Genomic DNA, 12,234 nt, shown 5'->3' with positions numbered 1-12,234 from the left:
TGGGCTGCATATCGATAAGGTCGACCTGGAACCCTACACATGGGCTGCATATCGATAAGGTCGACCTGGAACCATTACACATGGTCTGCATATCGATAAGGTCGACCTGGAACCCTTCCACATGGGCTGTATATCGATAAGGTCGAACTTGAAACCTTACACATGGGCTGCATATCGATAAGGTCGACCTGGAACCCTTACACATGGGCTGCATATCGATAAGGTCGACCTGGAACCATTACACATGGGCTGCATATCGATAAGGTCGACCTGGAACCCTTCCACATGGGCTGCATATCGATAAGGTCGACCTGGAATCCTTACACATGGGCTGCATATCGATAAGGTCGACCTGGAACCCTTCCACATGGGCTGCATATCGATAAGGTCGACCTAGAACCCTTACACATGGGCTGCATATCGATAAGGTCGACCTGGAACCCTTACACATGGGCTGCATATCGATAAGGTCGAACTTGAAACCTTCCACATGGGCTGCATATCGATAAGGTCGACCTGGAACCCTTACACATGGGCTGCATATCGATAAGGTCGAACTTGAAACCTTCCACATGGGCTGCATATCGATAAGGTCGACCTGGAACCCTTCCACATGGGCTGCATACCAATAAGGTCGACCTGGAACCCTTCCACATGGGCTGCATATCGATAAGGTCGACCTGGAACCCTTACACATGGGCTGCATATCGATAAGGTCGAACTTGAAACCTTACACATGGGCTGCATATCGATAAGGTCGACCTGGAACCCTTACACATGGGCTGCATATCGATAAGGTCGACCTGGAACCATTACACGTGGGCTGCATATCGATAAGGTCGGCCTGGAACCCTTCCACATGGGCTGCATATCGATAAGGTCAACCTGGAATCCTTACACATGGGCTGCATATCGATAAGGTCGACCTGGAACCCTTCCACATGGGCTGCATATCGATAAGGTCGACCTAGAACCCTTACACATGGGCTGCATATCGATAAGGTCGACCTGGAACCCTTACACATGGGCTGCATATCGATAAGGTCGAACTTGAAACCTTACACATGGGCTGCATATCGATAAGGTCGACCTGGAACCCTTCCACATGGGCTGCATACCAATAAGGTCGACCTGGAACCCTTCCACATGGGCTGCATATCGATAAGGTCGACCTGGAACCCTTACACATGGGCTGCATATCGATAAGGTCGAACTTGAAACCTTCCACATGGGCTGCATATCGATAAGGTCGACCTGGAACCCTTACACATGGGCTGCATATCGATAAGGTCGACCTGGAACCCTTCCACATGGGCTGCATATCGATAAGGTCGACCTGGAACCCTACACATGGGCTGCATATCGATAAGGTCGACCTGTGCACGAGAACCAAATTCTTAGGGTTAATTTGGTTTTACAACCACGCCCTTCTTCGTAGCTAGATTTCATTTCTCTTGGCACTCAAGACAAAGAAAATTATAGAGTTCCTTGTTTCGTCATCAGTACAGATGTGTTATCTGATTTTCTCCGTTTCAATAACTCTTCGCGAAAGTTGTCTTCCATTTCATCCGCTAGCTCTATTTCAAAGGGGGCACGGGTGGCCCAGTCGTCTAAGGCGCCACGATTCGCTGTGCAGAGTTGCGTCCCTTGGGCACGCCATAAACCTATGATTGTGGGTTCGAATCCCGGTTCGCCCCGATTATGTTTCTAGGTTTGTCAGCACCATACCCGTGCTCGTGGGTTTCACCGAAGTGGTAACACCTGCATCACTTCGGGCTTTCCTCCCACATTAAGCTGACACGCCGTGACATAACTGGAATACTGTTAAAAGCGGCGTTAAACCCAACTCACTCACTCACTCTATCTCAAAGTGATAGTGAGACTTTTATCTAGGAATGGCATTCATACATTTATGTAAAAATGTTACAAATTAGCTTCTGATTGCCCAACATAAAACCGATTACAGTACACATTCTGTGTTAACTGTTAAAGTCCTTTATCCGAGAAAACTAGAAAAACTGTGATACACCTAACTTTACGCTGAATTTGGAAGCAACTGACCAAGAATAAACCAACCAAACAATGATGGTCTCAGTGGTTGCGTGTGTGTCATCTTTCCAAAAGACTAGACAATCTGCATGTTCACGTCCAAAATCGCATTCTGATTGGTACGTTAGATTTAGTAGTCTAGCCAATCAAATTGGCAACTGGAATTCAAGGGCGGGTAATTTGAGATTCTGCGAACCACGGGAATGGATCAGGGGTTAGTGGACTAGGTTTGCCGTAATGCTAGCCCTGGAGATAGAGAGGATACAAAATGACTGCCCTATGCATTTTGATTAAGCGTTGACTGGCGGATCTAGAGAAGAGCGAATGGGTACTTGTCAGTCTGCGTTGGTCCCTCTTCCATTTGGTTTTAATTACTTCATGACTGTAACTCGACTGTCTCATACAGAATGCATTACACGTATATTACATGCAACATACAATTAATCATATGTGAAGAATGGTTTCCATTCTACAAAGCAATCTATATGCAAGTCCTTCTACGGTCCACACTCCTCTACTTTAACATTTACAGTACAGTAAACTACGGTTATAACGAACTCAAGGGAACACTAATTTTAGCTCGTAATAACCGTAGATCGGTATTAGCATTTATACAACAAATGGCCGGGACTTAAAATAAGTTCGTAATATCAGTAAGTTCGTTATAAGCGTGTTCGTTATAAACGTAGTTTACTGTTGTAGAATTGGTTAACCCGAGTTCTGTGTTGGGTCGACAGACAAACAGAATTCAGCTCAACCTTCAGACTTTTTTCCAACATGTGTTGAATGATTTTGGCTTCACGTTTACTTTGAATCATACAACAAAAAACAGTGGCTTTACAAACATAGGCTGACAGATTTTCAACAATAACCACGGACAGATACAAAAAACTCTTTGAAGGCTAAAACTGTATTTATTTTGACTCGAGTAAAATCAATATGCCTTTGACGTTAAGCGGTATTCTACCATGAATTTGGAATTTACTCGATTCTGGTTGGTCAATCAGAGACTATTAAATCACAATAAACCCCCTCTGATTGAAACAGCTGGTTTGACGGCCGCATCACCGCGGAAGCTAATCTTCATAGAATAGTACTATTTTCAGTCGTTGTCGGTAGACATATTTAAATAATTATATCTACAATTACAGGTTACAAAATGCACAGATGCGGTTACTACAATATTCAAAGGATGTGTGGCAATACATTTTGTGCAGAAAAACACGATAGAAAATTTGACCGCGATTAATTTAACATTTGAAACCTCACGATGCGCGTTCGGTTCCAAATTCAGTTTAGCGGGGTTAAATCTACAGGTAACCTAGCTCTACATTGAAAAATATCTCCTAAATACATGTTTAACAGTGATCAGTTATTTTGGTCCTCAGACACCAACGATTAACGGCTACATGAACGTTTAACAAAGGTTATCGCGAAGTGCCGGTTTTTGGCAGAGATAATGTATATTCCCCATGCAAGAAAAGTCGACGAAACAAGGCAGACGTGCATCAGACACGAGGAGGCCAAGACAGTCCTCCTTCCCATTTAAGTTGTTCGGTTCTCCCCTGCACCATCGATTTATCAGGGCACCATCGTTCCATCTCCAGGCACCTTCCTCCTTGATATCGGTAGAGCCAACCCAGAAAATTCCTGTCGGTGACGTGCCTGAAATAGTAATATTGACTCCAACATAAATTGATTTGTTGAAAATTCATGTCAGGTAATGTTACCGTCATATACAGTAAACTACGTTTATGACGAACTTACCGATATAGCGAACTTATTTTTTAGTCGCGGCCATTTGTTGTACATATGCTGTATATATGCTTATACCGAACTACGTACGGTTTTTACGAACTAAAATTAGTGGTCCCCTTGAGTTCGTTATAACCGTAGTCTACTGTACTATTACTAAAACTACTTGGTATCCATAAACCATAAGAATGCGTTTTTCAATCTGGAAAGCTAATAAAAAATTTGTCATTATTTTTGGTCTGGGAAATATTTTCCTAAAAGACCACGTATAGGCAAGGAAGTAAATAGAGGTCATCAGGATTTCGTATTTGTTCTTAATGTGTTGTTGTCTAAAGTTATATCGTATTCATTGGTATGAGGGAATGAGTGTTGTCACGGCTCTCAGCAATATTCCAACCAGATGACCGCCTCCGTGGTCTAGTGGTAGAGCGTCCGCCCGGAGAACGGAAGGTCCGGGGTTCGATCTCCGGCCGCGTCATACCAAAAGATGTTGAAAGATGATACTTGTTGTTACCCTGTCTGGCGCTCGGCGTTAAGGGGCTAAAACAAGGACTGGTCGGCTCGGAGTCAGTTTACTGTGTCTGAGTGGGGTATTCATGTGAAACTAGTCTGCTAGCACTATAAATCGGCATCAGTCCTGACTAGTACAAGCAGCCACACAAACACACACACACACCCACCCACACACACACACACACACGTGCATGCACGTTGCTATATAAGTACAATAATCTTGGACGCGACGCTAAACCATATGACGGCGGTCTGTAAATAATCGAGTCTGGACCAGACAATCCAGTGATTGACATCCCGAACAGCGATCCACATAATTGGAATATGATCACATGCATCAACCAAGTCAGCGAGTCTGACCACCCGTTAGTCGCCTGTTAAGACAAGCATAGTCGCCTTTTACAGCAAACCTGGGTTGCTGAAGGCTTATTCTACTAATGGATTGTCTGGTCCAGACTCGAATATTTACAGACCGCCGTCATATATCCGGAATATTGCTGAGTGCGGTGGTAAACAACAAACAACAACAAACAACATAACAACAGCCACTGTAACTAGACATATACCTACCGTTGTTGAACATATGTCTAACGATTCCGTCAAATACCCTGCCATGGGTCATCTGAGCCAGCACTGCTCCATCACTGGCGCATGCGTCGGAGGCTAAGGTGTAACTACTGGCTATGCTGGACAGTTTCACACACGTCCCATCGATGAAGGTGTAGTCAGGTGGGCACTTCGCTGCAATTTCGAATAACACACCAAAATAGAGACGTATTGAAATTTTCATAGATTTAATTACATGTATATCACTTTCTTGATATGATTGATTTACAATGAGTGGCCGAGTGTGCCACGGACAAGACATCACAGCTGTATCTTGGCAGAACATAAATACATAAATAACTTGAGCTCAGGAAAACACTATGTATGGTTTTAGCGGGAGTACTCTGCTCAGCGCTTTTAAGTGGTGCTATTAGGTGTGGGGTGGATGAAGGTAAGGTTGGTTTAAGTTGAGGATTCTCCTGTAAACCTGACAGAAGGCATTTTCTGCTACAAACAAGTGGTAAAACACAACTGTTATACATTTCTAAATATATTAAATTCTGTTTATAGTGAATATGTATTCGTGTCCTACCTCCATTGTCAGTATATATTGTCAATAATTTGTTGTATCTGCTAGACGAGGGACAGAGTGAGTGAGTGAGTTGGGTTTAACGCCGCTTTTAACAGTATTTTAACAGTTTTACCACTTAATGTGGGAGGAAAGCCCGAAGAGATGCAGGTCTCAGATGTTTACCACTTCGGTGAAACCTACGAAACCCACGGGTATGGTGCTGACAAACCTAGAAACATAATCGGGGCGAACCGGGATTCGAACCCACAATCATAGTAGTCTGGCGTGCCCAAGGGACGCAACTCTGCACAGCGAATCGTGGCGCCTTAGACGACTGGGTCACCCGTGTCCCCTACGAGGGACAGAAGCCCAAGTCTTTTTCAAGAAGAAATATCTGTTCTCTTTTGTTCTTTATATACACATGCACAAAACTTAAGCGCCACCATATTCATAGTCTCTTGATTCTCACGTGTGGGAATCAGAAATACAAAATATGATGATGTATGACTGAATTAGGCTTCCATAGTTTCATGAACCCAAATTTGTCCAGATACCACAAGGAAAGCGTGCTTTACGTGTTGCTACAGTTCCCCTACCCTAGAGTGAAATTCATGTTTCAAACACGTGGTTGCATTTTGCTCCTGTGTGAGATTACCCTTCCAATAGAGGTTGAAAATCAGCCATGGTGAGGAGAAAGTTGAAAGATGGCAAGTGATAGGCATGAAAAATGCTGGCATGTCATGCAGGGCCATTGCAAGATAAAATGGGTCGTCATCACAGTGTTATCACTCGTTTGATTGTCAAACATGGTCAAACCAATGATGTCAATGACAGGCATAGGTCTGGTAGGCCAAGAAAGACCTCTCACAGAGAGGATAGACGTCTTTTCAGGATAGTCAGACGAAATCCATTTGCCACTTCAACAGATTTAAGACTGCAATGGATTACCCATCAGAGACTCTCGACGATGACCGTAAGGCGTCGCCTCAGAGCAGCTGGTTATAACGCCAGAAGACCAGTAAAACGTCCTCAACTGTCTGAGAGGCACATGCGGAATCGTCTGATATGGTGTCGTGCCTGTAGTCGATGGAACTTGGCCAACTGGAGAAGGATCCAATGGTCTGACGAGTGTCGAATGCTGCTACGAACTGTTGATGGTCGAATAGGTGTTTGGAGGCAACGTAACACTCGTTTTTCACCAAGGAACATCCAGAAGACCTTAGCATGTGGCGGGGGGTCTGTCATGATATGGGGTTGTGTTTCCTTCGGCTGCAAAATTCCGCTGGTGACAATTCGTGGAAACCTGAATGGCCAACAATACCAAGATGCCGTTCTTCGTCCAGTGGTAGTCCCTCATTTTGACAACGATCCTCTTCAGACAAGACCTGTTTACATGGACGACAATGCTAGACACAGATCTCGGGCAGTTTTGGCTTTTTTGCATCAAGAAGCTATTGCCATTCTTCCTTGGCCGGCCTGCAGTCCGCGTCTTAATCCGATTGAGCATCTCTGGGACATTCTTGGCCGGAAAATCAGACATCATGATCACCCAGTTCAAAATCTCGCTGGACTTGAAGCCGCACTTCATGAAGAATGGATCCTTTTGCCTCAGAGAAGCATTCAACGACTTGTAATGAGTATGAGGCGTTGGGTTGAAGCAGTGGTCAATGTCCGTGGATCATACACACGTTACTGACGTCTTGCAATAGACTCTGCACTCCCTAGGGTGTCTATGTGACACCTGATATGGTCTGCTGATATCATGACAGTTACGTGACAAAAAAAGTTTTTCAATGATTTCTAATCCTTCAATTTCTGGTCTTCGGTAAAATTCCTTTCTGCTCATATTCTTTTGGAACACAAGATAAACTTGCTTTGGGAAAACTTTTGCATCACATGAAGTTTACATATACGGCTTATAACAATCGTACATCTCGTTATAATAGTCATCATTAAGTAACAACTCACAAATCTGGTGAGTGGCGCTTAACTTTTGTGCATGTGTATATATAAATCGACTAATGCTTGAGAGGAGGAGGGGGGGGGGGGGGGGGGGGGGAGGTTGTCGCATTCATTTCACGATTTACAGTATTCGTGTCCAGACAAGACACACCAGTGGTTGTGTAATAAACAACTATCTAAATATAAATGTCTACACCAGAAAATAATCAGCCTCGGTTATCTGATTAAATAGATTCCATTGGGCGTAAAAGGGGAGATAGCGGTATTACGGACCGCATCTCTAAAAGTAAATTGTTTGACCACGGGGCTATCATTGAAAAACGTGTGTTAACACCAAGTACTCACAGATCATCGTATAGGATTCCAGGTCCTCATTCCTGAGAGACTCTGTCTCGGTTTGGGGACCGACAGTGTCAGACATCATGTGACACAGTTCAGTCGCCTCATTGAAGGAAACGGAACTGCACTCCGGCTCTCCGGCACATATGTTAGCACACTGGATGAGGCTCGTAGAGGAGAGTGTTTTGTACGAGGTTGTAGCGCTGCGTGTGATTGCGTCCTGTTGAAACTTAATGACCTTACAGTTGACCGTATAAACCAAATCCCACTGTGCAATTAACATGTACGCTATGAGGGGAAAATATAACCACTCCATCTGGGCTGTATTGACAAATATCTTAGAAAACTGTACAACTGCCTTCCGAAGCTCCTCTTGAAGTTCTTGGTTGAACAAGGGGAGAAGATAATATCTGATGACTTTATTTCCCGATAACAATAGTATGAATTGTTTAACGGACGGTTTGCAAAACAAAGCTTTGTTTAGCGGTAGCAAGAACTAAGATCTGGTTTTAACGAGACTGATTATCAATGAACCGTCATTATTTAATGATATGAGTTCTTCCTACTCATATTCACGACACAATGGTAACAAGCTGACAACTTTCCCCTGGCAGGACAGACGTAATTTAATGGGGAAAAAACCCGTTAAAAATCAGAATTTAATTCATTTTCAAACATTAATACAATGGAATGTGAAGCGTTTGTGTCCATTGAGAAGACAACATTTGCCAATAGGTAAGGGTTGTTTTTTTCCTTTGCATATCACGCTACTTCACAATATCCCCAGCTTCTAATCAATATGTTAATTCTGAAGCAAAGAAATCATTACTTTTGACAGAAACTTTTCTTCAAAGGCTAATTATCTATACATTCTAAAAGTTTCCAGATGATTGATAATAATAAATTTATAATTTAGATATTATTGACTCACTGACTATGAATAAGCATTTATCGATATTACATCCGTCATTGATGTTGTGCATTGCATATGGCTTACGGAAGCCAAGGAATCATTAGTGATAGTGACTTTGTCTTCAAAGGCTATTTATCATCTAATTTTAAAAGGAATGTAAGAATCGAAAGTCTCGCAATTTTAAAGAGCTGACAAAGATCATGTTCAATAACACTCTGGTTTCCGAAACGGTCTCCAGACAGTGGCTAATCATAAATTTATTATTTACTGATTACTGACTCAGTGACTAAAAATAATCATATACGAAGTTTGCCAAGTACATTTGTCAATATTAAATCTTTTATGCTGTCAATTGGATATGGCATAAACTGTAACCGTCCGTGCCCGTTGCTGATGGAGGCTTTCGAATGCCGATAATCATCTTTCCGAGGCAAGGGAGTTAACTGACTATAAAAGTCCAGTTTTCATCCTTGCCGAACTAAGCTGGAATTCCGGAGTTACATTTTGGCTGGACTAACGAGTCTATGCATAGTCCAATCAAAATCGCCTAACGAACTAGACATCCGGTTCGTACACAACATGGAGTTAAACGTGCAGATTTTGGTCGACTGCAGGATTTGCAAAGCATGTGTAACACCAACTGGGCGTCGACAGATATTTTGCAAATCTGTTCATGTTTATAATCAAAATGCTCAAGTGATTTGATGCACTTAGCGGTGTAAGACCCGTGTTTTTACAATAAAGACTTGATTATCGATCGGATGGTCTTGACAGGGCGCCGCCATTTTGTTTGAAGCAAATGCAAGTGATGTGAGTGATGGAATCTGATTGGTCAATAGGAGGGACATAGAAGGGACGTAACTCGTCTAGGTGGCGCTACGATCGAGCCTGGAAATTTCAGCGTAGTTCGGCAAGGGTGGGAACTGGATTTTAATGGTCAGGTAACACCCTTACCTCGGGAAGATGGCCGATAATGTGTTTGTTAAACCAAAAGATGTATAAGGACTAGCAAATCTTGTTGGTGGCATTACTGATGCTGTCACAAATAATTAACCCAATATAAAATGTGTTTCAGGTCGTATGTGCAGGGAACTGTGTCACCATAACCCGTCATGCATTGCTGTATATTGATCAACAGACAAGTGCTCAGGGTGCAACGATTGGCCGATCTATCACAAGTTAGAATGCTACCTAAAGTAAAAACATTTCCAAAAGAGTATTTTGGCCTCCACTGTGATATAGTTTCATATTATTTGTCACTAGTTTCAACTCATGTTATTAAATAGAAGCATATTTAGTTGCTTGTAAAATCATATTTAAGAGAATCACATTTAATAAATGCAAAAAAAGAAGCAGACCCCAACAAGTAGAAAATTATACCACCATTGACCTCTTTTGGTATGATTTGGTTTGGTTTGTTGTTTAAAGCTGCACTCAGGAATATTATATTATATTATATGACAGCGGTCTGTAAATAATCGAAACTGGACCAGACAATCCAGTGATTGACATCATGAACGTCAATCCACGCAATTGGGATCGATGACATGCATCAACAAAGTCAGGGTTGCTGAAGGCCTATTCTACCCTGGATCTTCACGGGTTCACACATTGGGGAATTGCAGACACATGTATGCGTTCCATTTTCACGGCAAGTGTGAGTGGCCATCCTTTTTGGTATGACGCGGCTGAGGATCGAACCAATGACCTTCTGCTCTCAGGGCGGATGCTCTACCACAAGACCACGGAGGCGGTCCGACAATTAGTGCAGATGGTGGGGTCTCAAAGACACTTATGATAATATGATAATAACTCTTGATTCCTCTCTTCAAGAAGAAACACTTCGCACATTGTAAATGTTACGTCTGAACTCCATTGCAGTACTACATATCCAACCAAGATGTCAGGTCTCTGTGAGGGTGACCATTGCCCGGGATGGCCATCGTCCTCATGTAACAGGGAAATGAAATGTATAAAAAAAAGAAGAAAAAGAAAGAAAAGATGTCAGGTCTCGGGGATATTCAGTTTTCCGGACGATTACAGAATATGCTTAACGAAACAACCATCCCTGGAACATAATTGCATCTTAATACATTTTCAGCTCCCGGGGCCTTTGATTTCTGAGAAGAGTCAAAGTTTGAATTAGTATATTTTTTTCCCTTTTAAAAAACTATTTGGTGTATATTACTGGCATGGACCAATGTAACGTCCGCTGATTCCTTAGAAATGGATTCTGAAAGACATCTCACAATTTGATTTTCTTCATTCAAAAAACAACTCAAATTTGATTTTAACGCAATGAGTCCCATTGTGACGCAATACAACTGACTGTCGTTTCAGAATCAACTTTCAGACTGAAAGGGTCATGCCGTAAAAAGTTTTAATCCCTAGATCTAAGTGGGGCGAGTGAGTGAGTGAGATTTTTGTGCCACTTTTCTCAATATTCCAGCAACATCTGGGAGCCGTACTCAAGAAACCTGGGTGTCGTTGTACGAAGTGATCTTAGCTCTAAGGTGATCGTAACTCCAATACCTTAACTAAGACTTATGAAAGTCGAAGCCGTAAGGTTGTTTTGAACAACAGCACCCAGCTTCTCAGGTTGTGCCCATGTGTGGAATCAAAGCTGTGTCTCCAACATCACATCAATCTCCCAACTTTCCTTTTAGATCTGAGTGAGTGAGTGAGTGAGTGAGTATGGTTTTACGCCGCTTTTAGCAATATTCCAGCAATATCACGGTGGGGGACACCAGAAATGGGCTTCACACATTGTACCCATGTCGGGAATCGAACCTGGGTCTTCGGCGTGACGAGCGAACGCTTTAACCACTAAGCTACCCGACCGCCCCTTTTAGATCTGATACATAAGACACTTGACACTTCTCACATGAGCAATAAACCACACCGCCACACAACCGCTCATGTCAGCAGTCGGACCTAAGGTGCCATGGAGCAAGCAGAACAGTGGTTGATAGTGTGTAGATCAGACCACTGTAGTGGTTATGGTGCTGATAAACCTTAAAACATAATCTATCTGCTCACAAACACACACACACTCATCTTATTACAAGCATCTCGCAATGGCCCCATTTTGCCCTGGAGTCACAACATAGAAAAGGTCCAATATATAAACAATTTTCAATATTTTGCACAAAACTACTTGCAGCTAGTCAAGCCTCTCTTCCTCAGGCTGAACAACTTGACATATTCACAAAAATACTTGTGAATGGAAAACAAAAATTCTGCTAAAAAAGTGTGAGTGAGACTGAGTATTCCAGTTATATCACAGCTGTCAGCTTAATGTGTGAGGAAAGCCCGAAGTGATGCTGTTCTCAGACGTTTACCACTTCGGTGAAACCCACGAGCATCGGTATGGTGCGGACAAACCTAGAAACATAATCGGGGCGAACCGGGATTCGAACCCACAATCATAGGTTTCTGGTGTGCCCATGATACGCCACTCTACACAGCAAATCGTGGCGCCTTAGATGACTGGGCCATCCATGCCCCCTGATAAAGAAGACAAAACTCAAGCATGTGCAAAGAATAATTTATAACTTGAAAATAGGTAAGAATACCTAATCACAGA

General features: G+C 42.7%; 1 protein-coding gene across 1 annotated transcript; it reads right to left on the bottom strand.

Annotated features, from left to right (window-relative positions):
• Positions 1-3,466: 3,466 nt before the first annotated feature.
• On the bottom strand, positions 3,467-8,051 carry LOC139444655 (CD209 antigen-like protein C). The gene is made up of 3 exons (XM_071225584.1): positions 7,742-8,051; positions 4,888-5,058; positions 3,467-3,714 (listed from the first exon to the last, which is right to left on the bottom strand). Exons 1-3 carry the CDS (start codon positions 8,049-8,051, stop codon positions 3,467-3,469), a joined length of 729 nt encoding a protein of 242 aa, XP_071081685.1.
• Positions 8,052-12,234: the final 4,183 nt, after the last annotated feature.

This window comes from Haliotis cracherodii, unplaced genomic scaffold, assembly GCF_022045235.1.
Source record: "Haliotis cracherodii isolate W230 unplaced genomic scaffold, xgHalCrac1.p SCAF_6, whole genome shotgun sequence".
Classification (NCBI taxonomy): Eukaryota; Metazoa; Mollusca; class Gastropoda; order Lepetellida; family Haliotidae; genus Haliotis; species Haliotis cracherodii.
The sequence above is the reverse complement of the archived record's forward strand: the minus strand, read 5'-3'. Positions and strand labels throughout refer to the sequence as shown.